This window comes from Heliconius melpomene, chromosome 12, assembly GCF_056956725.1.
Source record: "Heliconius melpomene rosina isolate 202511_hmr_F chromosome 12, ASM5695672v1, whole genome shotgun sequence".
In the NCBI taxonomy this organism is placed as follows: domain Eukaryota; kingdom Metazoa; phylum Arthropoda; class Insecta; order Lepidoptera; family Nymphalidae; genus Heliconius; species Heliconius melpomene.
In genome coordinates this window covers 5,152,376-5,179,862 of record NC_140400.1, presented here as the reverse complement: position 1 = coordinate 5,179,862, position 27,487 = coordinate 5,152,376, and the positions used below count along the sequence as shown (strand labels likewise).

The 27,487-nt window shown below is 32.1% G+C and overlaps 3 protein-coding genes across 4 annotated transcripts; 2 read left to right on the top strand and 1 right to left on the bottom strand.

Annotated features, from left to right (window-relative positions):
• The first annotated feature begins 1,282 nt into the window (after nucleotides 1-1,282).
• LOC146533568 (transient receptor potential cation channel subfamily A member 1-like) lies at nucleotides 1,283-18,906 on the top strand. Of its 2 annotated transcripts, none has more exons than XM_085194327.1 (11): nucleotides 1,283-1,444; nucleotides 6,985-7,108; nucleotides 7,896-8,087; nucleotides 9,292-9,509; nucleotides 13,938-14,119; nucleotides 14,338-14,519; nucleotides 14,625-14,850; nucleotides 15,136-15,294; nucleotides 15,530-16,645; nucleotides 17,134-17,391; nucleotides 17,903-18,906. In XM_085194327.1, exons 1-11 carry the CDS (start codon nucleotides 1,429-1,431, stop codon nucleotides 18,767-18,769), a joined length of 3,540 nt encoding a protein of 1,179 aa, XP_085050453.1. In that variant the 5' UTR covers nucleotides 1,283-1,428; the 3' UTR covers nucleotides 18,770-18,906. The 2 variants fall into 2 exon arrangements, with proteins under 2 accessions (XP_085050453.1, XP_085050452.1); XM_085194326.1 differs by lacking the exon at nucleotides 1,283-1,444 and adding an exon at nucleotides 5,073-5,258.
• On the bottom strand, nucleotides 10,077-13,314 carry LOC146533569 (dynein light chain roadblock-type 2-like). Its single transcript, XM_085194328.1, has 3 exons — nucleotides 12,990-13,314; nucleotides 11,284-11,384; nucleotides 10,077-10,207 (listed from the first exon to the last, which is right to left on the bottom strand). The coding sequence occupies exons 1-3, from the start codon at nucleotides 13,045-13,047 to the stop codon at nucleotides 10,100-10,102; spliced, it is 267 nt and encodes an 88-aa protein (XP_085050454.1). The 5' UTR covers nucleotides 13,048-13,314; the 3' UTR covers nucleotides 10,077-10,099.
• A 5,556-nt stretch (nucleotides 18,907-24,462) lies between the features above and the next one.
• Nucleotides 24,463-27,394, top strand: LOC146533567 (dynein light chain roadblock-type 1-like). The gene is made up of 7 exons (XM_085194763.1): nucleotides 24,463-25,116; nucleotides 25,672-25,772; nucleotides 26,071-26,210; nucleotides 26,525-26,603; nucleotides 26,773-26,860; nucleotides 27,021-27,121; nucleotides 27,228-27,394. The coding sequence occupies exons 4-7, from the start codon at nucleotides 26,550-26,552 to the stop codon at nucleotides 27,372-27,374; spliced, it is 390 nt and encodes a 129-aa protein (XP_085050889.1). The 5' UTR covers nucleotides 24,463-25,116; nucleotides 25,672-25,772; nucleotides 26,071-26,210; nucleotides 26,525-26,549; the 3' UTR covers nucleotides 27,375-27,394.
• The last annotated feature ends 93 nt before the right edge of the window (nucleotides 27,395-27,487 follow it).

The following is a 27,487-nucleotide window of genomic DNA, read 5'->3' as shown; positions in this document are numbered from 1 at the left end:
TACTACCTTTCAAATAAAAAAAAAATCATCAAAATCGGTTCACCTAATCAAAAGTTATGAAGTAACATACATAAAAAAAAGAAACAGTCGAATTGATAATCTTCTTTTCTTACAGAAGTCGGTTAAAAAAGATTTGTTTTTGCGCCTGGTAATTATTATGATACTGTTGATTATTCCTTAAATAAACAGGCTTTGTTCGATTATTTATTGTTTTTTATTTTGCAAATAATAGCTTTAAAAATATGGTAACAATTTACCCCGGTCTGTTAACAACTTGCCCCAAGTCGGGGTAAGTTGTTACTTTCCGACTTCAGTCATAAAAAAATTCATAATAAAAAAGTCTTACAAAGAATACCCCAAATTACTGTTTTAATTGCAAGTCTAGATATGTAAGTTTAATTTGATTATATTGTATAAATATTAAATCAAGTATTCGTAGCAATATTTGAGGTTAAAAAAAAATCGGAACTTTTGGCCCCGCTCTCCCCTAATCCGTTATCACAATTATACCTAAGTAATCTTTACCAATCTTCAAGTATCTGAGTCAATAATAATTGTTATTCAAATCTTTAAAAATTGTGTTGCAATATCTTTTTATCTACTGATACCACCATTTTAGACATAGATATAAAAAATAATAGAAATGGCGCGGAAATCTTCGCAGATCCTTGAACCAATTATTGAGGTGGGTTATACCCCCATTACTTTTGGATTGAAGAACAAATTTTATTGTATTTAAAGAAAAATATTTGCCGCTCAATAGAACAGTAATGGTAAAATCTCATTTTTTTTTAGGAGGACAGAGTGTCTTAATATTACTTAATGTGAAGTCTCTCTCTCTCTCTCTCTCTCTCTCTCTCTCTCTCTCTCTGTATCTGTATGTGAGATACGTGTTATATTTAAATTGAAATCCAACGGCTCCAGAAATCGGTGGAAAGTGGGGAACATAAGTGTCTTAACACTAGTTTTGCGGGATATAGCGTGAAACTATAACAAAAACAAAGAAGTATAGGAATCGAGAGAAACAAAAAATCTCATTACAGATTTATCTTATCACTTTAGATGATCACACTAAGTAAATCATTTTTTTACATACTTTAAATCATATTGCAAGTAGCAAACAATAAAATTACTCAAATATATTAATATAGCAATTTCCATAATTATAATGATTATAATAATTATAAAATCTAGTAACTTACTCCAGTAATCATTAGCTTTATCATATTAATGACAAAATAAATGGCATTTCTAGATATTATGCGCTCTACACACCTCGTTCTGTCGAAGGAAATTGATAAGAATAATCGTTCTTCGTGTTTCAATCGGTGCAAAGGTGTTTTTGTTTAACACTTGTGAAATGAGTGAAAAAATATAAAATATATGAAAAAAAATTATTAGAGAAGTTATAATGTGCTTATATGTAAAATGTCTAAGTATAGAGGTAATTTATTACTTTTGTATTTATTTAATTTTATTATTGTTCCAGATTACGTGAGATTTCTTTAATCGTATTTTATTTATAAATTTATTTTTAAGAGAAGCTCACAATGTTACTAGGACTAAATTATTTTATAATTTTAATATTAAGATTTTATATCTTGTTTTTAATTTGTTTTATCAAATCAGTTTGATTTATCATTATAATTAAATCTTTAGATATAATCAAGTAATTATATTTAAAAATTTATATATAGTACGTATATATACATAGTTGAGTATTTGAGTCATATACAAGTAAACACGTAATTCATGTAAATAAAATTGTAAACGTTAATAATAATATTTTTTTAATTTATTGCTTTCTAATTTCACGTTTTTTAACGTCACGTTTTTTTAACGTCACGTTTTTTTAACGTAATGGAAATAATGGGGGAATGGAATAAAATAGTTTTCGTGCATTTTTAGGATTTCTTCTACAAGATCAGTTTGTAGTTCATTCATCCGTTTGTCAAGGCCATTTGGAGGATGGAGGTATCAAGCTGAAATTATATATTAAACTAGCGGACGCGCGCAGCTTCGCTTGCGTATTTAAGGGTGAATTCTAATAACCCATGAAACATGTGTTCAATGAAATATTTTTAAGTCTAAATTTCAAATTTTATAAAAATCGGTGGCGATTTAAATTTTTTTCCATACAAACTTTCAACCCCTTATTTGCACCCGTAGGGGATGAATTCTAGAAAACCATGAAACCTATGTTTAATTAAATATTTTTAAGAGTATAAATATCAAATTTTATAAAAATCGGTGGCGATTTAAGAATTTTCCCATACAAACTTTCAACCCCTTATTTGCACCCTTAGGGTGTGAATTCTAGAAAACCATGAAACATGTGTTTAATTATATACGTTTAAGAGTCTGAATTTCAAATTTTATAAAAATTGGTGACGATTTAAAAAAAACCTATACAAACTTTCAACCCCTTATTTGCACCCTTAGGGAGAGAATTCTAGAAAACGATGAAACACGTGTTCAATGAAATACTTTTAAAAATCTAAATTTAAAATTTTATAAAAATCGGTGCCGATTTAAATTATTTTCCATACAAACTTTGAACCCCTATTTCACCCCTTTAGGGTTAAAATTTTTTAATATCCCTTCTTAGTGGATGTCCAGATTACGAAAGCAAACTTTTGTCCAAGTTTAACATTTCTACGCACAGCGGTTACAGCTGTGCGTGCGTCTTACCTCAGTCAGTGAGGACAAGTCCTTTTATATATATAGATATTCATATTAAATATTCAGGTTCAGTTCTAAGTCAACACCATTAAACATTATTATTATTTATTTATAGCTTTTGTTACGTTTTGTATGAAATTCGCAACGTAAACAAAACCTATAGGGTAATCTCAAATCCGTCCTTGACTTGAGAATGATTTGTAAATACGTGCTCTACTTATATGCATTCGACTAAGCGGGCGAAGCCGCCGGTAAAACAAAGTATAGTTGTAATAAGTACGTGGCGTTGATCTACACCACTGAAGGCGGGGAACAGAAGTGTCTTAATGGGAACTGAGTGTTTTAACACTAGGTTCCCTCTGTCTACCCTGCTAGCCTGCTGCCTGCGTGGTACAGCGTGAAGTTAAACTAAAACCTACCTCTAAATTCCACGTGGATAAAGCCTCAGAGATACTCATAAAATAAAACGTGACAACGTGAGTCAGTAAGAGCAATAGGTGTGTAAAAGGTACAGTGACTAAGATTTCTATTTCTAAGTTTATGATTAAGAAAAAAGATATAATATCGTTGTTTTGGGACTACAATGCACTTGTTTTGAAATTGTACTTGATTGCACTTTTTAAAATCTTGCAGGATAGTCATTGATATAACTGACTTATTTATTTTTAATTACAATTACGTCATTGTTCCCCCAAATAAGCGATATATCTAACTACTGCACTTATTTTAACTTATGTACATATATTCTAAGAAAATACATGAAATTATACCCAAGCTTTCAATTTTTGGTTAGAGTTACAAATGATTTGGAAAGTTTCCTGTTCAAATCCAGATTAGGGTACGTAGTATTATTTTTCTGCAAGGAGGAAATTATTAGACACACAGAAGGAAATTAGGTCAACAAATACGGAAAACCATGTAGTTATGGTTTCAAGGCCATAATGTAACGTTGCAGTAAATGGGTTATTAGATTTAGATACATATATTCATTTAATATTCATTCATGTCCTATCCCACGTATTACAGGGTAAGCAGAGGGAACCTAGTGTCAAACACTCTTTTCGAGACATTGCTTCATGGGTACAGAACTCAACGTTGTGCTTTGTCTCGTTACCAAAGCGAGAAAATAAAAAATAATTAATATGAAATCAAACTCGCAACCATCATGTTTACAGCCAGACGCCGCGCCGGTTGGCTGCGTTGCAATGTACTTTTTTTATTGTTCCGATCTTATAAAACAAATCATAAATAGAAACAGAGAGCAGAGTGTCTTAACACTAAATTTAAGATTTTTAGAGGTAGATGCCACTCTGCTATTGCCTGTAACTGCGTGATGCTTCCGACGTTGGATGTATCCCCTACATTCTTAGGCTCATGCTGTTGACATTCCATGGTGGCTGTAAAACCAAACTCGGTTCATAAAATACAGATAAATGAACATCATTTTTTCCCCTAAGAGAGAATCGAACCCACAACCATCACATTTAAATACATTTATTATTCTTTACACTAAATGCACCATTATGTTCTACTTCAATTATCTATAGCAATTAGTAAACACTTACGGCAATCGCCAGTTACAAATTTATTACTACTTAGCATAATCTCGTTTGTACAACGGTGAATAGGGCCGCTCCTTAGTTGAATGGAAAACTAGGGATCCTATATAAAAAAAATATTGTTATTTTTTTAGGGATGAAGTAAATATCTTATTTTTTTCTTTATTTTCTCTTAAAATTTTGAAATAAATAATTGATATATGTACCCCTAAGTAGATTTATAATACTCGTATGTCTATTGTTGATTATTATCGCTAACTGATAAACATTTTTTTAAATTAAGCAATTTTATTTTCACGAAAATCTTTGTAAATAATTTGGCTCAAAAGGTAGAAGAGAAAGAGATTATATGAATAATTTTTTATATACATTTTTATGACAATCGATATCCAAATAACTCGAGAGCTTCGCACACTGTCAATTTAAAAAAAATAAGACAATTTAAAAGACAGTGTTATTTTTTTATAGGTGCCTTTACTACCACTGCCACTCAACTCATAATGTCTCTAAAATTTTGCTTCCAATCGGGAGCAACGTATCTAACACTAGATTCCTTCTGCCTATACTGCTTTGTGAGAAGAAGCATTAAGCTGGTTTTTGTAAAACATTAAAATATTCATATAAGATTTATCCTCACATTGTACAAAAGTGCCTTCTCTATATGAAAAAATAAGCTAAAAAAAGGCATACAAACATCATCAATTACAGTATAAAGATAACGAGGTGGCTCTCACATGAATCATGATGCCTCTGCGCATCCAAACGGCCTTCGCCGGCGCTAAACGTATGTTTACACGAATCAGTCACACGTTGACATAGCTAGGATTATGTCGTCGAAAATCTTAAAAATAATATAGTGTTTTAACTTTTTAATTTAAAATTTTAACTATTAACTAAAAAAGGTGTGTTTTAATGAAAGTTTAAAGTTACAATGAGTTGTCTTTGAAAGTGCAAGTTTAATTAGATTTGTTTTATAAATGTGGACTAAAGGACCATTTGCGGGACTATTCTCTAAAGGTACAAGGTTAAATATTTCATTTTTTCGTTTTATAAAGTGAATTTGATCATAGATTTCTCGATACTCCTCATTTTAGGCGATGAGTACCACACTCCATGTCTTACTTCCGGCCTATGATATATATATATTTCGATTTTAAATATTATATTTCATATTTGAGGCAAAGCGCGGCGTTGAGCTCCGCCATATAATAAAAGCCTCCAGAATTAGGCAGAAAAAAGGAGAACGGAGTGTTTAACTCCAGATTCTCTCTTCCTACCCTGCTGTGTGCGGGATACAACGTGAAGATTACACCATTATAGCATAGTCGGCATAATATTATTAGAGAAAGAGTAAACATTATCTTCTATATTCCATTCATTAAACAAAGAACAAACAACTATGTAAGTTGTCGAGAAGTAAGGTATTCTAGGGATTCAAGATGCTACTACAGTATCAAATAAAAGAAACCACGTGTACGTATAGGAAATATTTTAAAGTGACAGGATATTAAATATGGATACAATCAGACCAGGGAAGTCGCTCACATCCTTTCACCAACTAGAAAGAGCTGATGATTTTCAAGCGGCTAAACATATTTTCTTGGATCTTGGCTAAGAATTTTCTCGTTTAAGTTACCTTTCGTAGTCACTTCTAGTTTTCTTGATTAAATTATAGGTTTATTTACTTGTATTACTGTTTTCTGTACCTGTCTACTATGTACTTTAAGATTAGAATATATTATACGAGGAAACCAGGTGGAGTCCTGAATTGACCTTTTAGAACAGTATCTGAGGTTAGAGAGAGAGATACTGAGGAAGATCACGTAAAAGGAGGACCCCTGGAGGACAAGATTGTCTGAGGAGGACGATGACATAAGTTTATATTTATTTCAAACTTTATTTTGATAGAATATTTGGCAATTATCATTTACATAACGGGTTCAAACGAGTTCAAGTTTCGAGATTCCAAAATTTGATAGCTTATCACCAACAGAAGAGTCTTATATATTGTAGATATATTAAATGTTTGCAAAAGGATGTTTGTATAATCAATATTTGTATTAGAATACATATATTTGTGTTGGCTCGATATTGGAAGAAATAATTTTGTAAGTACAGCAGAATGAATTTGGTAACGGGAAAAAGCGTGAAGCTGTAAAGAATAAATAAACATATAGTTACCTATTCCGACCACATGATGATATAATATTAACAAAATCAAGCTGTATGTCACACACAGCAGAGTAGGCAAAGGGAACCTAGTGTTAAAACACCCTGTTCCCAATTTTCCGCCCAATTCTGGGGGCAATGCCTGTTAGTCGCAGAACTCTACGACTTACTATGCCTCGATACCAGGCACCAATAATAAAATTAGGGGGTGATTATGCACCAGTAACTTATTCATTTAATATAAATAAATAGTTTTAAGGTATTATGGGAGTCAAAAGAGATTACAAGACAAACAAGTAAAGTAAGCGTCACGATGACTTGATAAAAAATGCTGCATATAAACGATAATTTTCGACACTTGTTACCGACGGCGTGAAAATCATCGCCGCTTTTTGTCTAATTACCAGAGCTAGGCATTAGAAATAATTCATTCCCCCGAATGGCATCCACAACCGACAATAAAACTAAAACAGGACTAAAAATAAATTTAAACTAAACTAAAAAAAATTCTGACTTAGCTTTACCTTCACGCTGTATGTGTTAAGAAACTACATAGATATTTCCTTATTACCAGATGTAGAACAAGGTATTCCAGAAGAGGATGAGAACTTAGCTCCCCTCCTGCCTCCTAACAATGAGCGTGCCCCGCGTCGATCTCCTGTTAGAACGAAGAAACCCAGCAGCAATAATGGACCACCGTAAGCGTAAATTTATTTTATAACACTATACTAATATAGGTATATTTACTTTAATGATGAACCTATTAAAACAAAACACTAAATGTTAAGCTAAATTTACCAAAGCATTAGTAAAAACTGCATTTAAATAAGCTAAGCCGTTTTTAGAATAGCGTGCACAAATGCACCAACAGAAAAATACAAAAAATAATTATTTTTTCATTATTTTAGATTCAATTACATTGAATATAGATAGGAATTATTAGTGCTCTCCCCTCGTCTCAATCCTTAGACTACCTCCATGTGAAATTCCAACTTTCTAAGTCCACTAGTTTGCCAGTCACTCCGAAACGAAAGAAAGAGTTTATAAAGATAGACAATTGGGTTTAAATAATTTGACGTTGGCGTAATTGAGATATGCTTGGTTGGCTCAACACAATGGAAACGTTGTTAAATGCCACTAAAGGAAAAATTTACATTTATTATTTTTACTTCCCTGATCTTATTGGACAAAGTGCATTATGTAACGGAGTAGTTCTTCTCAACCTTTTCTACTATTATGTCTAAAATGTATATGTAACCATAAAGAAAATATCACCATAATTTTTTTATTCCATTTTTTTACTTTACGCTGTTTCCCTCATATAGGGAACCTAGGTCTCCCTAGCCTTCTATAGGTACTTTATGACCTTCAATAACTTTCCACCTAATTTGAGACATAGTGTGTTAAGCAGTGAGACTCAAGGCCCCTAATAAGAATCGAACTCACAACTATCACGCTTACCTCTATTCATTTAAAAAATTCCAGCGCCTACAACCCGACCCTACAGAAACTACAACTGGAGCCGTATTCAGCTATATCCACTCCTGACAGCACGCCGGCCCCCGACACCGGGTACGACTACTCGAGGAAATGGCGACGCAGCGACAGACGCTTGAGGAGACTCAACACTGAACTGCTGGAGGCTATTGAGAAACATGATGTGGAGGAAGTTGAGAGGTTTGTGTGTTTGATAAGATAGTAGTAGTACGCTGATTATTTAAATAATTGTTACTAATAAATATATATTATTTTTTAAAATAATTGATTTCTAGATTGGGCCAGTCGTGGCGCAGGTTCACAAACTGACCCCCACCCCACCCGAGGAAATGAAATATTTATTTAAATTTATATAGTTTATTTAAATTTAAGTCCAATGCGCGGCGTCGACGCCACTCAGCACACAATGCCTCCAAAAATGCCGGCAGAAAGTAAGAACGAAGTGTCTTAACACTAGGTCCCTACCCTGCTGTGTGCGGGATACAGCGTGAAGCTGTTTACGGAACAAAAACGGACCTGTACGGGAAAAAAAACGCTAAAGCTAAAGAAAATATAATTTAGGACTGTGGTTTAGCATTGTTTAATATAGTACCCTCACTCTTACATTATTTAAAGGTGTCATTCTCAAAGCACTATGACGTCATACTATAGTACAGTAAATCGCCACCATTATTCTCACTGGAGTCGTCGCTTATTGAAATAGTTACAGTAAATCATGTCTCTAATGGCACCGCATCAAATAATAATTTATTATCTTCAAGATATAATACTGAGAATTATTGAGATCCCAAGTAATAGTTGCTAGTTCAAATTGATATTTGCTACTGGCAATAAAATCAATATTAATATCATAAACCTGAAGAATCTGTTTTGTGTTAGAGGCTATTTCTATGTTGATTTTTGCCTTAAGGAATCTTTACAGGCTAAATCTCCGCGAATACCTCATTTCTGCAGGAGAGGAAAGTTGAAGAGTCTGGTTGAACGCACTGATCTCAAAAACTACTGGTTCGGATTGAAAAAAAATGTATTGAATATAATCTGTTTATCACAAAAAGACTATATAGACTATAATTTAATCACGTTAATCGTTTCGATGTAACCCACTATACCAGCGGCCAGATTGTGTCATATGCCATACACATCTTTTATTTTCATTTGATTTAAAATTTAAAAACGCAATGAAGACTTCAGTTTGTAAACGCGATGATTGTGAGATCGGTTCCTATTTGGCGAATGAACTTTTCTCATTTCCTCGCAAATTCTCGAAATGTGGAGAGTACGTAGGGAAACGAAGTGTCTTAACACTAATTTCACTGTAACATGCTATGCGTAAAAAAGCGTGTAGTTGATAAAAATGAAGACAAAACAAATTTAATAATTCCAGATTATTAAAAGCAGGCGCAAACGCAAACGCAACATGTCGTCTAGACCTGGTATCAGCTTGCCACATGGCGGCCATGCTTGGAGGCGACACGTTAGACCTCTTAGTCAAATATGGAGCAGAAAAGAACAGGCAGGACAGGTTGGGACGAACGCCGCTACATCTCGCTGCCTACGCCGGAAATGCCAGGCAAATGGCTATATTATTGGATTTTCCCGAAGGTATATCATAAAATATTGTATATAAAATAGATATTTCTATTTTTTTTTATTTTTGTAAAGCGTGCAATCCCACGCTTCTTAATGTTAAAAAATCTTAATCTAGACTTCACGCACACAGCACGGTAGGCAAAGGGAACGCTTAAGATACTCCGTTCCCCACTTTCTTCAGAATTCTGGAGGCATTGCGTGTTGAGTGGCAGAACTCAACGCCGCGCTTTGCCTAGACACCAGAGCGAAGAAATGGAAATATAAACGTAAATAAATATTTCACTTCCTCGACTGGTGATCAAACCCACAACCGTCACGTTACAGTCACACCCTTATGCCACTGCTCCACGACGACCTCTTAATGTTAATTAAAAAATAAACATACTATTTTTGAAAATTTCATGAAGAATTTAACCTTAACAAATAACAATAATAAATATATCTATGTAGGATAAAGAATATTAAAAAGAATAATATTAAAAATACAGCAAATAAATAATAAATCAAACAATATAATCAGCATAATCATAATCAACCAGCATAATAATTTTAAAAATATAACCAACCATATGGACCACTCTCTAATTATACTGGTAGCATATTTAGGACCTTCTCATGACCACTATCAGATGGAACTCGTGGTCCGGAGCGACCACAGCCTCCGACTTCTTTGATACTAACCGGAGTACAACTAACGCGTCCGTAACGTCCTGAAATTAATGGTTAATTTTGATGTCTCGATGTCATTATGGTGCAATGGACGAGAAGTATTCTATTCTTTATGTATCCTTTATTGTACATAATATAAAAACATAATTATAAGAAAGAATTTTCTCCAGAATTTGGCGGAAAGTGGGCAACGGAAGTGTCTTAATGGGAACGGAGTGTCTTAACGCTAGGCTCTTAGGTTCCCTCTGCAAATGTGTCTAGCTTACACCATTTATTAAAAATAGCATTTTCCAAATTAAATATTCTATATAAAAAAAAGCTTTTAATTTGGATGTTAAACATACAACGAAACAGCGATAACAATCTCTGATAGAGATCGACTTTTTGCTGACGAGATTACATTTCACGGATCAACTGGATCGCGGCAATTAGCGGAGGATGAAACGTGTGAGTTCGCAAGTCGGAAACTAGGATCATCCCAATTTTTTACACGTTTCTTTTTTAGCTTTATGCTTACTTAAGGCGTAAAGGGGAGGAAAAAGTTGAGAATGTAATCAATAATTTATATAATGCGTAAAACCAGCTTCACGCTTCATCCCGCACACAGCAAGGTAGGCAGAAGTAACCTAGTGTTAAGACATTACGTTCTCCACTTTCCGCCGAATTCTGTAAGCATTACGTGATGAGTGGCGGAATTCAACGCCGCACTTTGCTTCGACACAAGAGAGAAGAAATGAAAATATAAATTTAAATATTTTTTTTTATACATAGATATATAAAAAAATTTAGATACAAAAAATATGGACAAAAAAGCGATAGCCGAACAATTACAAAGAAGATCAAAACAAATTATTAGCAGTTGAGAACATAAATAAAAAACGAAAAGTTTAATATAAGTAACCTATTCAATGTTCATTACTTCCCCTCCGCTGGGTCCATCAGGATCTTTCCCTTACAAGTTTCTAACTTCAAATATTTAATTATGTTAAACATTTTTTATTACAAAAAAAAAAACATTTCTTTTTATTTTTTACTAATTTATATCAGCGGCTTCAAAAATATTGTAACAAGGTAGCATCTTAGTACTAGGTTATTTGTGTAATTAAAAAATGCTTACAATTTCTTTTAATGCGTTCGAAGCGTGATGCGACAGATTTCTCATATGCGTAGAATAAGTGGCCGCCGTCAAGCTGTCCAAAGTAGTTGTTTCTGGAAAGCCTGCAAAATCATATCAATTATTCCTTAGATGAAACTGGTTTGAATCGCCACCATGGTGACTTATCTATATATATATAAAATCGAAAGGTCACTCACTCAGTCATCACGAAATCTCAGAAACTACATGTGCTAGGAATCTCAAATTTTGCATAGGAGTTATTTATAGGACGTAGGTGCTCGCTAAGACGGGAATTTGCAATATTCGACTTCTAAGTTAAATATTTCAAATATTTCAAAGGAAAACCAGTCAAATCAGGAAAAGGCTAAAAGGCTCAATAGATCATCTCGAGCCATATCGCATCTCCAATAATAATTCAAAAAGTTTTTGAAAAAAAATGTCATAATTGCATGAAAAGTGTTAACAATAAACCTGAGTAAGCCCTGGTATATACTGAAAATACGTGCAACCAAAACACTATTTTTTCCCCAAGATCTTGCGTAGATCGTAGAAAATTATATATTTATATTAATATATGTCACTAGACATTGCGATAGCTACGTAATAGTTTCTATAATTTCTCGAGAGACGCCATTATGACTGTAAGAAATAATCGTAGAAGTACTAGTGCTTTGCAAACTGTCAACCGCTCGCTATAAGTTCTGTACTATATCATATCATAAAATATGACTAAGAGCTTCCTCTGGCTCTGTCTTTTAATATAATTTATATATTAAATATATGTTTAAAAAATATAAAAAAACAAAAAAATGATTCCTTAAAATAAAATGACAAAACAAGTCCAATGGTTAATAAAATTAACAGTCGGGACCCATTTCAATTTTTCAGGGCGTTCGAGTAAAAAGAAGTTCCGTCTCAGATTTACTAAGTAATATGATATATCCTAGAACGTTTATTTATTTTTTTTTATCTTGGAACCCTCAATTGCGTTTAGAAGATAAGTTTTGCTTGTAAAAGCTATGTCAGAAATATTTCTAATTTAAACATAGGAATGACAAACAAACAGTAATATTTATCAGACACACACAGACAGGCACTTTAAATTTATTTATATGTAGAGATTTGTACCAAAGTTGTTTCTAGAGAAACATTTTAATAAATGCGACTGGTATTAAAACTGAACAAAGTAACTTATATTTAGACTACCAAGAAGAAAAGAATTAAATTTTATCATACCCATATGTATAACCTAACGCGATGGGGGGTTCTAACTTAAATTAATTTGCGTATCCTTTGTGTATTCTTTATATAAATAGGCATTCTCTACATTCATTTTACACACCAATTGGCAATTTTAAAATCATTCTTTTAGAGTCGCAATTTTACACATAAAATTCATCTCTTTTACACTAAACTCACCAAAACCGATTATAACCTCAAACCAAATACTTTAAAATTTTAAATTTTCAAATTTATCTAATTTGCAGAAAAGAGAGAATGAAAGATTTATTCTCAACACAATTATCCCAAATCAGCAACTCTACTTAGAATGTTTAGAAATAAATCTTTCTTATTCTTCACTCATTACCAAGTGTCTAAAGATGGTAATAAAAAACAAAAAACAATTTTGTTTTAGATAATTCAGTTGTTTTAGACAGTTAAGAAAAATGTAGAAAAAGAAAGATCTGCGTAGTTGTTATAATTACCTTCACAATTAACTATAATAGTACCAACTACGTTTCCGTTTTCGTTGATTCGAGTCATCGTGTTCGTGGCGAGTGGACCCTAAAATCATTTATTTTATAAAAATATTATTTTAATATAATACATATGTATGAGTATGTATGTGATTTTAATAAGCACTTGAATTAAGAAACATTAAAAGTAAAAAGTAAATTTAATTAATATTTTACCGATAACACCGATACAAAATCTTCTCAGTTCCAAATGTTTATACAACATTCTATATATACTTTATTTAATCCTAATAAAATAAATTATCTTTCTTGTTTCGATAGACAAGGATGAATCAAAGCGTGCTATTGTTAATTCTATTTAGTTATTTATACTATTAAAAATACACACTAAAATAATATGTAAAAAAATAAAGACTAAACTCAAATTAGAGTTAGCTGAGCTCGAAACGGAACAATAAAGGGAATTTGCTGTCTTAATTAAAGTGGATACTAAAAATTTTAATGCCCCAATAACATTTTACAATTTTAAATTTACGATACTCTTAAACCACGAAAAACGTTACACTTTTAAAGGTACTAACCATAAAATTCTGGGCTATCTCCATGATTTCACGCTGGAAAGCCTCCTAGGGGTTGTAAAAAATTGAGATCTCGTTTTCTTCTTTGTCAAAGCTGTTGTCAAAATACTGTCTATGTTTAAATTTAGAGAATGTGGATTTGGACGTCAAGTTCATATTACACATAAACTGTACTAAATAAAATAAGTATACACACATATTATGTTACTAGTAGTTTTTGTTGATTTCAATAAATTTAGAAAATCCTGTTTTTTCTTGTCCCCGTTAAAAATTTCGAGAAATCCTCTTTTAGTATTTTACGCCCAGTAGTTTCGTCAGTGAGTTCTCTATGAGTCGTTGAATAACGTCAACAATTATTATTTTTTTAAATTATTTTTAGACATGCAAATACGAGTGGACAACGACGACATGTCCTCAGAAGCGGAGGAAGACGTCCGAAAGATCAGCAAACTGACGAAGGAGATGGTTAACGTGAGGTGTGACTTGGGAGAAATCGACACGGTACTGCCCAAAACATGGAAAGACAACATCGACCACAACTGTATGGATATTAAAGGGAGTGTTAGTACAGTACTATGAAAGTATTTATATCGCTAAACTTTGTTATGAATTAAACATATAGAAAACATTCCTTACGAAAATATTTCTTAAAACTCTATGAGATATTTATATTCTTAGACATTAAGTGGTGTAATGTACATACATAATTTTAACTAATAAAAAATCCTTTTACCGTTTTAGTACTGCGTTATTACCTTACCTTTCACAATCTTCAACAGTTACCGTTACTTCGACCCGGCTGGACGCCTCTTCACGTGGCCGCGTCCTGCGCTCGTCGTCACTGCACCAGGTTACTCCTTGCAGCTGGTGCCAATCCCAACATTTGTGATATTCTAGGAAGAACTCCTCTTGATGTGGCTGGTTCAGGATATTATCATGACCAAGAAATTAATAGCAAAAAGTAAATTATATAACAAATCACAACAAACAAATCCCGTGACTTTTAACGTAAAGCCTCATCTGCCTTCACAAGCAAGCCTAACATATTTTCCATTTCATTTTCTAGTTTCACAGAAGTTATTAAAATGCTATTACAAGCTGGTAGCCAGTTCCACAGCATGAAGCCTGATTCAACAAATCTGGACACGCCGTTACACACAGCCGCAGAAATGTCTAATATTGATTGTATAAATGTATTACTGGGTGCAGGGGTATCAGTGACATGTTTCAATGAACCTGGAGAAACTCCTTTACATCTTTGTGTTAAGAAACAATTGGAATTGCCTCTTCAGGTTTTTATTTAGACTATTTTCTTATTAATAATTCGTATAAAAAAAAACCCAATTTTCCACATTCTGCCAAATTGCTTACCAGAGTGAGGAAATGCAATTATAAAAAAAATCTTATCTCCGAGTGGGAATCGAATCCATAATCGTTGCATTTACAGTCACACGCCTGTGCCCTGCGCAACGATGCGACGATGACCTCAACAGTCACTGTTAAGTAATCATCAATATAATTATAATATTAGTTCTTTAAGAAATGCCAAAAAGCCTTATAAATAAAATATGTTTTAGACATTAGCAAGCTACGCGTACAGGGACGCAGATCCGATGAGAGCAATAATAGACGTTAAAGATGTAGATGGTCATACAGTGTTACAGGCGGCTGTAGAAGCTGCGTGGGTGCCCGGTGTTTGTATTGCTTTGGAAGCAGGAGCTGATGTTACTATTAAGGTATCTAGCATATCTTATCTTAAATAGGGTACTATTGGTAAATTTTCGCAATTTTTTTGCCAGAGGTACAAAAGTTTACAGAATAGCTCTATAAGATTATAATCTTATCTTTTCGAAGTGTATATGAGTTTTTTTTAATGAATCGATTTTTTTAAAATAATTGAATTTCATATGAGAAATACATTTTAGTAAACAATATACTTTACTAAATTAAGGTTTACTAAATTAATTTTAGGCAAATGACGGTGAAACCCCTATTCATTCGGCAGCAACGCTAGGAAATTTAGACGTGCTTAACGAAATCTTGAGTTTGGCAAAACAAAAAGACTTTATTGATTACCAAAACGACGAGGGTGAGACACCATTAGTAAAAGCCATTAAACATGGTCACTTGTCATGTGTCCAAGTATTATTAGAAGAAGGGGCTTCGATAACAATTGTTATGCCCGGTGACGTAAATGTCTTCCACGTAGCAGCTGAATATGGGCATTTAGATATTCTAAAACTCTTGCTAGAATACAAAGATGGTATCGCAGAAGATATGATAAATGCTATAACATTATCGGATAGACGAGGCTTTGGTCCGATACATTTTGCTGTATATGAAAATAATTTAGAATGTGTAGAGTATTTAATCTCAAAACATGTAGATATAAGATTACGTACAACATCGATACCTCATCATAGTTCGACGCCGTTACATTTGGCTGCCTTGAAAAATTACGACAGCGTTGCTGAAGCTATTCTGAAATATGATAGAACTACGTTACAAGAAGTTAACAGTTTGGGCTGGTATCCTCTTCATACGGCCGGTCATCATGGCAGTAGAGACACTATAGCATTGTTTTTACGAGAAGGAGCTGATCTCTCTGCTTGTACAGATGGGCCGAAAAAATACAAACGTTCAGCCATAGATATGATTATTAATAATCTGTCGAAACCAACTGACTTTTTTGAAGAGATGTTCGACTCATACATTTGCTCTAATATCCAAAATTTCCAAGACTCCAAATGTCAAGTAACTGTAGATTATAGGATATTAATGCCAACAATATGCGAAATGGAGCAAATGAAAGTAATCCAAGCGTTACTTAAAACTGGTAACAGGCAATGTCAAAGACGTCTGTTGGTCCATCCCTTAGTGGAAAGTTTCCTATATCTAAAATGGAACGCGTTATTGCCATTTTTCTACACAATTATAGCTGTCTACGCCCTTTTCGTCAGCTCCTTGACTATTTATATAGTTTCCATATTTTTTTACAAAGACACAAACGCGAGTCCACCGGCGCCATTGAATCCTATTATTTGGGGATATATGATTTATTCGACAATATTTTTAATAATTGTAGAAGTAAGTATTGGTTTAAAAGTAGATACGCTTTTTTATATATTTAGAGGAAATTATATTATTTCAATCAGCCATTATGACACACATTTATTTATGATCATTTTGAATCAAGTATAATTGAATATTTTTCTGATCGTTTCTAATGGTGCATGCAAATGTAAATGCAAATGGTTAAATATTCAATATAGAAATAATTACTCACTCATCCAAAAACAGTTAAACGGATTGTGTGTGATAATTGGTGATCAGATAATTTATCTATTGGAATACTAAATTGAATTTAATCAAATAATAATTAACTGAAAATTCATTTTTTGAACTCGGTTCCAACAGTTTCGTTCGCTTCCAATACTTGTACGCTGTTCGCTTACTGAGAAGTAAGCTGTGGGCAATGCTATAGAAAAATTTTACTTTCTACTTCAGTTTTTGATGGTATACAAACAAAATATACATATGTATGTGCATAGTATATATGATTTTTTTTCTTGCAGGAAATATTCTATATGAACGTGAAAAGCACAAGATACTTCTTACAACTAGAGACTTGGATCAAATTCTTCTCAATAGTTCTCGCAGGGATTCTCCCTTTAAGTATAGCTTTTGTTTCATCATCAGCAGAATGGCCGCGACATATTGCTACTTGTGCTTTACTATTATCTTGGATAGAACTTATGTTTCTTCTTTCGAGATTTCCTAATTGGGGATATTATGTTCTGATGTTTGGGAAAGTGGCTGCAAATGTTGTAAAGGTAATATTTGTTTTATTTAATATTGTATATTTGGATTACTGAAATCGATGGTAAATTTCATATAGTAACAGTAATTAGTAATTTTGTTATATCAGTAATATTTATTTAAATTAGTTATAGAAAAATAGGTAAGACCATAAATAAATATATAATTTTACAAATTTATAAATAAAATATAAATATTGCTGTAACACTCATACAGTGCTGGTTTTTAATCCAAGTTCATTTCTTTTTCTATAAATAATAGATGTCACTTCGTTATAAATTGACTAAATTATATTAATGTTAATATTCCTACAATACCGAGTACATTGCCTTTGACAGGCAGAATACTAATGGAATGGCTCTAGAATAGAATCTGTCACGGCCACGGACATTTTTTATAATATCATTCATTAGCATAGCCTTGGCTTGCTATATTGTTAATAACTTATCGATTAAACGCTTTCAAATCTTATTTCCAATGCAAAATTTTTCTTGCAATATTTTAAAGATTTTTTTTTGCTTACAGATTCTACTTACATTCGCATTTTTAGTTATAGGCTTCTCTCTAAGCTTTATGATTCAGTTCCACTCAGAAATTCCTTTTGACGGTCCATGGGCTGCATTCGTAAAAACTATGGTGATGATGACGTCTGAATTCGATTACGTTGCCTTATTCGATGAAACTCATACCAAAGAACTGGCCACATCTCTCATTATAGTTAGACTTATTTTCGTCATTTTCCTGATTCTAGCTGCCATAGTTTTAATGAATCTGATGGTGGGTGTAGCTGTCAATGACATAAATGATCTAGAGATCTTAGGAAATATTCGAAGACTGGCCAAACAGGTAGAGTTTTTAGGCACTTTGGACAATTTAGTTTATAACAAATTCTTTAACATCGTGTTACCAAACAAGCTGAGTGCTCGGATCAGAAGTAGGAGGAAGGTCATGAGCGTCATATCCTTTTGTCCCGGCCAACCAAGATGGCGCTTCCACAAGACAATCCCATCGAGAATAAAAAATGCCATTTTGGACAAAGCTCAAGAACAAAAAAAGCAAATGGAAATGGAATCCAACATGGAATCATTTAGGACGATGATGTTTGAAATGCATGAAGCTATTACTAAAAAGGAAGTAAAAGCAGTTGAAAAAACTGAACCTGTTAAGTACGAACCGTCAGCAATGCCCAGAATGAAATATGACGAAATTATCAAACGCTTAAATAGTTTAGATGAAGGAGTATCAAAAGTGAAAGGGCAAGTAGGGGGATACGTTGAAGAAACGAAATCTCCGTTAGACAAGCTCAATGTTAAAATCGACCAAATATCCTTAGAAATTGAAGCGATAAAAGAATTTCTCACTAGATTGGAAAGTAAGCTGGGTAATCTATAACATTTGTACAGTTGGCAAATATATCGAAATTATATCAATTTTTTTTTAATTAATAAGGAAAATATATAAATATCACCTTTTATCATGTGTATACAATAAGAATAATAAATAAATAATTAAAAAAGTTTTATATTTAACATTGGCATTATTACTTTGTGATAAATTAATTATTAAATTAACTAGTATCTATTCTGACTCAAACCTAAGAAAATAAAGATTATAAATACAAAAATACAGAATTTGCTCTAACTACGTTTTTTCGTTATCTCTTTGCTAATGTTACAAGAATCTTACTACAATTACTACGAGCCTGTTTACATACGAGTACATACCTATGTATATACCCAGCAAATTCAAACTTATCGTCCATGAATATCAATTTGAATGTCGCTTAGGAAACCATATAAATATACCAATATAAGGTAAGTATATTCAATTCCCCAAAGGAAATAATAAAACTATTGGCAAATAAACATAGCAAAATACAGCCAAATAAACGTTGATAAAAATCAATATGAAATGGAATAGTACTAAATTATATATTTTAAGAGAGCTGACGAACTCTCATACATAATTCCTAGGTCCAGCCATCCTAAAGTCTGGCTAGATAGAGCTCGATTGATTTTAAAATTTTCATGCTTCGAAGTTTCCGGCTGCATTTTAATATTACATGACTCGCCTTTCCAAAGTTACGGAACGAACAATGAATTACTGAAACTGTTTATTTAGCAGCAATCTTGCAAAGCTACAACTTTACTACTTATTTACATAATAAAAGGCACTCGTTATGCATAAGCATAAGGATACATTCCCATGACGCCGCACTTGCACCTCGGGGAATCGAACAATAGTGTTTTAGTATTTTGATGATTTAACTGTTTTAAATTATATAAAATTTTAATAAAGATTCTCTGTCTTCAACTTGCTTTAAAACAGAAAGGTTGTTTATAAAATTAAATAAATAATTTTTAAAAAACCTTTTTCTCGCCTGAGTAATTTAACTCCCGTTATGCATAATTTTTGTAACAATCGCATGGATTTCGGTTACTGGTGCATAATAACTCTTTATATTGCTGTGAGCTCTGACTTCGACGTTTGAGAATTGTATATCTAAATGAATACAATAAAATAACAAATGAATTTTATTTTGGATCTGAAAATTTACGACGAATACTCTTGTGTGAAACAAACAAGTATTTGTCTGGAATTTTGTAAAATGTCAAAGCATAGTGAACAATGCAACTATATTTTTACAGGTTTTGAATTTTACTGTTCTATTTCATGATGATAATAAAAATAAAAATTACATCGCAAGTACCATAAGAAAAAACATTATTATGTATAAACGTTTCGTTAAATACAGTGAAATATAAAAACAGGGAAGATTTTTTTTATTTTCACATATATTTCATATATGTTAACAAATTATAAAAAACAAAGGAAAAAAAATACACTCGAATTGATAACCTCCTTTTCTTACAGAAGTCGGTTAAAAATAAAAATAATATACTGTTGATTTAGTGAAAAGTATGGAGTTTCATGTGTTTCCGTGCAATGCAACCGGCGTTCATCGATGTATAGACGTAATGATGTCAAAAAAATTAAGTGGGAAATTACTTAATTATAAACGTTTTAAGCAAAGGAATTCTCATATGAAATAAGCTATAAGCTCTTTAAAGGTTATATGTTTAACGAAAGCGGCGAAGCTCCAACACATCCAACTTCAGTACAAGTCATGAAAAACAGTATAAAAATACCACAAATTCCGTTCATCGTTCACGAGTAATGGTGCAAGTTTACCAGCAATAAACAGCAGCTCTTAGCCGAAGACATCGCGAACTGAAACTACCGCATTAAAACACTCATAAAATTGTATTAATTATGCTTCACACTTTGGAACTTCCTTTGATAGAACTTACTTACTTGTTATATGCCTACTTCAGATTTCTATAACTTGCACCCAGAAAACTACCTATGAATCTACACCTTAGTAGATTTTTCCTACTTGGTGGTGACTTATTTCAATTACGACATTTCTGTTACCATTTTACCAAAAAACTTGCAAACTATGAAACAATTCCAGAGCAAGAATCGAATTCACTTCCATTCCCTCAGCACACAAACTATGCCTTATATAAATAACTTGCATAGTACATATACCATATATATTATTTATTAATATTTCAGTTTCAAAAGGTAAGTTACAACAGATAAGACAGACAGATGATACATTAGATATATTTACATTAGTTATAAATGTACCCCATTCAGTAGTATGTTTAATTAAACAAAATGTACTTCCTTTAATGTCATAATAAACCTTAATGAGATAAGACGTAGAAGATAACTCCTTGTAAAACCACGGAGGCGACAAATTAACAATCTCATCAAACCAAATTACATATAATGCAAAGAAAGCATATTAAGGAGATAATTGGAAATGTGTGGTATAAGATCTTTAGATGATTCGTTTAGAAGTAAAATCTTTTAAAACAAATGTTTTATATTGATAAACATGGAAATTTATAGAGATTTATGTTTTTAAAAATAGAAAAAATGTTAGGAATCGAACCCACAATCATCACATGTGCTATCAGATCTCTGCTACGGCTAACTTAAGTTAAATAAATATTAATTGCAAAATTACAGTAAAAAATTAATCTCGTCTATCGTTTTCCGATATCGAAATATTCAGTTTTCAAATACAATATTTTGTCTTTATCCGTGTAATAGATGGATGGGAAACACAGCTGGTATCCATTATTGTAAGTGCTAAATGTAAGAGGAAGTAAAAAAGTTAAGTAAATGCTATCGTTCTACCTCTACGAGTACATACATAACGTTGAAATAAAATGAAAGAATGTTAAATTTTCTAATAGATTTACTTACATATGTATACGTAAATAAAAAGTGTACTTACATTAAAAGGGAAACAATCCAGTTAAAACACTCTGTTCTCATTAAATATTTCATTCTCATTCATCGGAATCGAGTGTGGTGGCGAGAATTGGGGAAGGCCTATGTCCAACTATGGACAAAAGATGGCTGTTGATGATGATGATGATGATGAATCGGAATCAAACCGTTTACATTTTCACCCTTGTGCCGCTACTCTATATGAAGCAAATACATAACCTTAAAATACCTTCTATCTATCCATTAAAGAAACGAAATGAAAAATCGATATTTCACAATTACTCTTCAATAATTGGTATATATTTTGCAACTAGCGGAAATGCACGCTCACTTGTTTCACGTTGAAATTTAAAAGGATTCAAGTGTCACTCGCAGTGACATTTTTAATTACTTATATAAAATAATTGGAACGTGATTAAATATTCGCGACTGTGATTGTTATGAGAGGAAAATCTGTACCAGTGGATGCTAGGCTTAATTTATTATAGTAATAGTCGCTTACTATTAATATCCCTTTATTTAGCTTTATATACTATTCCGCACAGGGTAGACAATTCGAATCAAATATCCGAATTCTTTCTGTTAATCTGTATATCAAATCTTTAATTGCAAAAAAATCTACCCTGTAAAAACTGGATCCCCTAATTAAAGTCCGAAATATATTCCATTAATATAAATGACGTAATGTGTTGTTTTAATCAGAAATTCCTTGTTTTTCTTTGGTTTTACATGGATAAAAGTTAAGCGGTATAATTAACCAAAATTTACCTTTTTTGTATTTTTTTTTTCAGCTTCAGGGGATACTTTGTTTTTTTATTAGAAAATAAAAATAATTCATTGGTTATTTTCAAAAAATCATTTCCCAGTCGGAATCGAATCCACAACCATCGAGTTTATTTATAGTTGACGCTCCCTATAATAGTGTTCACTGACAAGAACATTATATAAGTCAATATTGTTTTTTATGTTGAATCTATAGTTAATTTATTGAGATTGGCTGTAGTCTACATTAACTCACTGTACCTACGATCAGAATTATCTTAATCATATACAATGGGCTTTCATACATATCTCTAAGGCGTTTCATCCGTTTCACTGATATATCTATCTATATATATAAAATTGAAAGGTCACTCACTCATCACGAAATCTCAGAAACTACATGTGCTAGGAATCTGAAAGTTTGCATATGACGTAGGTGCTCGCTAAGACGGGAATTTGCAATATTCGATTTCTAAGGGGTTGTTTTTGGGGTCGAAAGTTTGTATGAAACTTCGTTACTATTTTGCATAGACGTCACTAGGACGTAGTCATGGAGACAGAAATTAATAATAACATAACGCGGGTGAAACCGCGAGCGGACCGCTAGTAATTTATAAATAAAAACGGCATCTCAAGATCAATCTCATACTTGAGAGCAGTTTACAAGCCACAGGTGAATGCTGGTATAAAATAAAATCAAAAAGTTAGCTTTATATCACAAAAGCGCATGGAACATCAGCTTAAAGTTCGGTGAATCCAATGACAACTTTCCAAGCCGCAGCGCGCCGATTAAAAGGAGCGAATATTAATTAAAAACTTTTATTTGAACAAAAATTAATGCTTACTAAACTTTGTTCGTCGTTTGTAATCTGCTGTGTTCCAGATAAAGCTTTTATAGTAGGTATGTATGTTTTGGTAGATTCATATTTCCCTAGCCAATTTCGCTGGTTTCCCGTAAATAACCAATTTTGGTAGTGAAGTTTAGTGTAGTCATAGGTTTTTTTTAAGATATTAAACTATTTAATTATTTATTCTATATTTAATTATTTAATAATTAAATTATATCTTCGTGTTACGTGAAATCCCGTTTTTTTGTTATCTTTTCCCTGAGCGTAGAGAAGTACTAAAGAAGATGACTTTTTCTTCTTTAACTTTAGAGAAAGAACCTTCCAGATTGCATCTTTTCATTTTCAACACACAGAAGTTGTCAGTCTGCCATTCATACGCAGTATCAATGATTCTGAACGAAGGTTACGCAAAAAGCATGTGAGACTCCCTGGTTCGTCCCTGCTAAGTATAAATCGTGAACTTAAAAAAAATCCTTTAGGCATATACCTACTACATATTTCATACATACATATCTCGTATTGGATCGTAACTCCTAGTATGAGCATAAGGTTTTCTACCAGACAATATTCAATTATTTTTAATAATTAATCTTTGATCTGCATGTCCATAGACCATTACTTGTTTCCCTATACATATTAAAAAATAATATTTTATTTATTATACGTATATATAGCATTTAATTAGCACATTCATAAAATATACGTATATATAGCACATTCATAAAATGGCCTATTTATTACTGCTATATGTATAAGCAAGTAAATTATAAAAAAAATATAAGCCTACGTGATTTTCACGTTTTATATGGCAAAATAATCATATTTTTAATTATATTTCAATGATTGATATAAATATATATTTTATACATTTAATTTAATTTTTATACATATTATAATGTCAGATTATAGAAAGAAATACAATAAAGACATGCATAAAGTAAGTTTTAACACTTGTATAATTTTTTGTATTTATTTAGAGGGTTGATTAGATATATATAAAATAATCATCCCTCGAAGCAAATGTTAGTTAAAAGTAGAAAGCAGGATGGCATAGCACTAAATTCCGTTAGCCTATCCTGCTAAGTCGTGAAACCCATTTCCTAATAATATCTGAACTGAAACTGAAAAAGACTAATAAACAAATTATAATTTTAAAAAGTTAAACATATCAATAGTCACCGTACGTAGTGCGTGTAAGAAAGCGTCACCCCATTGAATATAATTAGTCTTCAACTCCACTCAATGTGAATTGGACACGTGAAATACTTAGGTATAATCGATACTTGGTGCAGTTGAGACGTCCACTGAATTCTATGCTTGTAGCCCGGACTTGATAAACTTACCAGAGCGATTAAATAATAATAATTCATTCCATAAGTGGGAATCAAACCCAAAACAGCCGCGTTTTAAGATAGACGTTGTACCATTGCGCTCGATCTCCTTGTAAAGATACAAGATTTCTTTTCTATACAAGATTGGTTGATAGAACTTACTGTTAAGTCACTCCGTACTCCGCTTTCCTCTGAAATTCGAGACATTAAGTGTTCAGTGGCGGAACTCAACGCCCGACTGGCTTGAACCAATAACCATCGCGTTAGCTGTCCCACTGTAGAACGACAATGTCTCGGAAATAGCTAAATAAATAATTTGGTTAAGTGACGGCCTCAAAAACATATCTTCTATCTATCTCCGTTTTCGCCATTTACACACAAGTTTGTCAATTAATGAATTAGTTACAGAATTTTGATGAGAAAACAACTAACACAATATCAAGGATTGATCACAACCCTAATGTTATAGGCGTTTTATTTTTACACAAAGGTATTTATTAAAATTAAAACAAAATCAGCTTCACGCTGTATCCCGCACACAGCAGGGTAGGCAGAGGGAACCTAGTGTTTTTAAGACACTCTGTTCCTCACTTTTTGCCGAATTTTGGTGGCGCTTTGCCTCGACACCTGATCGAAGAAATGGAAATATAAATTTAAATGAATATTTCATCTCTTCGAGTAGGGATCGAACCCACAACCAAACGATTTTACAGTCACACTTTGTGCCCCTGTGCCACGACTGGCCTTTTTATTTCATACCCAAATTTAATTCTGTTTATTTTTTGATTATAAACATCTTATATTTTTTTTAGGGTAGGCAGAGGGAATCTGGTGCCAAGACTGTTCCTCATGTATCTCCCAAAGAAGGAAATGATGAAGATGTGAAGATAATTCAATGAGTGGGAATCGAACACACAACCGTCGTTTTTACAGTTAAACATTAAGTGTAAATAAGTAAATGATCATATCAACAATGACTATATCTATACTTATTTACTTTAAAACATGGACTTGGCCTCAGATAATTATATTTTGATTATTTCAGATCAGCTACAATTATGTACCGCGCCGGAGAGTATGTCGCAAATACTATCGAGAAACTTGACCCATCTAAGTTCTTTAGTACAACAAGCTATAGGAGAAATAGTATCTATATACCTTACTTATCATTTCAACTAAAATTTTATATTAATAATACTGCATTCTGCTTACCGCCTTTAAGCACATTTAGTAGAAAATTTCCCCTTTACTTTTTTAAGTAATTACAAGATAATTTTACCATCATAAACTTTAATTACGAATTTCATTTTTGATTCTTGTTATTATATAAAAAGAATTGAAAATAAAATTCGAATATTGGAAGAAAAAAAATAGAATTAAGTACAAATAGAATCACAGACTATAAATTTTAATTGTAATAGATTATTATTCATATATTATGCAGGATATTTTCGACGAGTTAGTCGCGTATAGGATTGAAACCAACGCGATTGAAATCATGGTGGCCGCTGGCAAAGAATTCAATGCTTGTGTAATTCACAGAATAAGCACACGTAAGAAGAAACGTGCGAAAAGGATAAATAAGTATGTATACAATTTTATATAAAATTCATTTTTTTTTGTTTTGTTAATTTGTAAATGCTTTAGAGTATCATCAAAATATTTATTCTGTATTATAAACTCATGTATCGTATTTTTATTGTCCCGACTGCACGTGATATGTGGACCTCGGTGTGCCAAAAGTTCACAGCAGCACCACAATTTTCCTTTTAAATAAATTTGTCGCTTAGGTTTCATATATTTTCATATATTTTTAGTTATGTTATAACATTATGTAGACAAATTAAGAATTAAATAAAATCTTTAATACATTTAATACATTATCTGATTCACAACAGGTTGCAATATTATTAGCTATTAATAATGCACATATCAAATTTGATAAAAGCATCACATGATGAATGGTTGGTCCAAACAGTGAGTAATCAACATTATATTTAATAATTAATAATATTGTATAAATATCCGTCTGAAATTAGCCACTACAGGGTTCTATTTTCGGAAAAAGCAACTATAATATAAATATTGTCATACCCTACATTTAAATGTTAAATGTTCCATTCAAACATTGAACTTAATCTTTCAGACTAAATCATTAAATAATGTCAATCCAATTGTAGATAGGATTATAGAAGATGACTCTGTTGAAGCTGTAATTATGACAAACGAAGAAGGTTCGTATATTAAATGAATGCTATCCTATTCCTTAAAATCATTGAATGGAGAGTGTGTTTACGATGAGCAGTTACATAGTATAATCAAACTACTATAGGTTATTAATGGATATTGGATATCCTTGAATACAAAATATATTTATATGTAGTATACTTGCAGGAGTGCCGGTATTTACTAATGTTAATGTAAACGGAGCGACTAACTACAGTCTTGGAATGAAACGTTTGGGTCAAATGGCCCAGAGAAGCGCTAAAGAAATTGTAATTTTATTTAAATAAGCATATGTTGTCATACGTAGTCATTATTTAGAAGCACACTGCATAAAATATGAATAAAGATAAAATAACAACAGTAATAAAATTTTAGGATCCATTCGATGAAGTTCTGATTTTTCGGCTCAAAACAAAAAAAGTTGAGATAATGGTGGCTCCACATCCTGAATTCAATATTATCGTAGTACAACATGCGAGAGAAAATAAAAAAAATACCATACCCAAAAAGAATAAAAAGTAGCTATACACATAATTGTATAATTTTACAGTAAATATATTATAGTTTTATTTAATTTAAATATATTGTCTCTTTATTTAATATATATAGCGTCTACCTTATAAATAACGTAGATA

Coding starts and splice junctions, on each gene's coding strand:
- LOC146533568 (XM_085194326.1), top strand. CDS start 5,219: ATGTGGACTAAAGGACCATTTGCGGGACTATTCTCTAAAG. Junction 15,295..15,529: donor GAGCTGATGTTACTATTAAG/GTATCTAGCATA, acceptor AATTAATTTTAG/GCAAATGACGGTGAAACCCC. Junction 16,646..17,133: donor TATTTTTAATAATTGTAGAA/GTAAGTATTGGT, acceptor TTTTTCTTGCAG/GAAATATTCTATATGAACGT.
- LOC146533569 (XM_085194328.1), bottom strand. CDS start 13,047: ATGACTCGAATCAACGAAAACGGAAACGTAGTTGGTACTATTATAGTT. Junction 11,385..12,989: donor TATTATAGTTAATTGTGAAG/GTAATTATAACA, acceptor ATGATTTTGCAG/GCTTTCCAGAAACAACTACT. Junction 10,208..11,283: donor CGAACGCATTAAAAGAAATT/GTAAGCATTTTT, acceptor CATTAATTTCAG/GACGTTACGGACGCGTTAGT.
- LOC146533567 (XM_085194763.1), top strand. CDS start 26,550: ATGCACATATCAAATTTGATAAAAGCATCACATGATGAATGGTTGGTC. Junction 26,861..27,020: donor AATTATGACAAACGAAGAAG/GTTCGTATATTA, acceptor GTATACTTGCAG/GAGTGCCGGTATTTACTAAT. Junction 27,122..27,227: donor AGAGAAGCGCTAAAGAAATT/GTAATTTTATTT, acceptor ATAAAATTTTAG/GATCCATTCGATGAAGTTCT.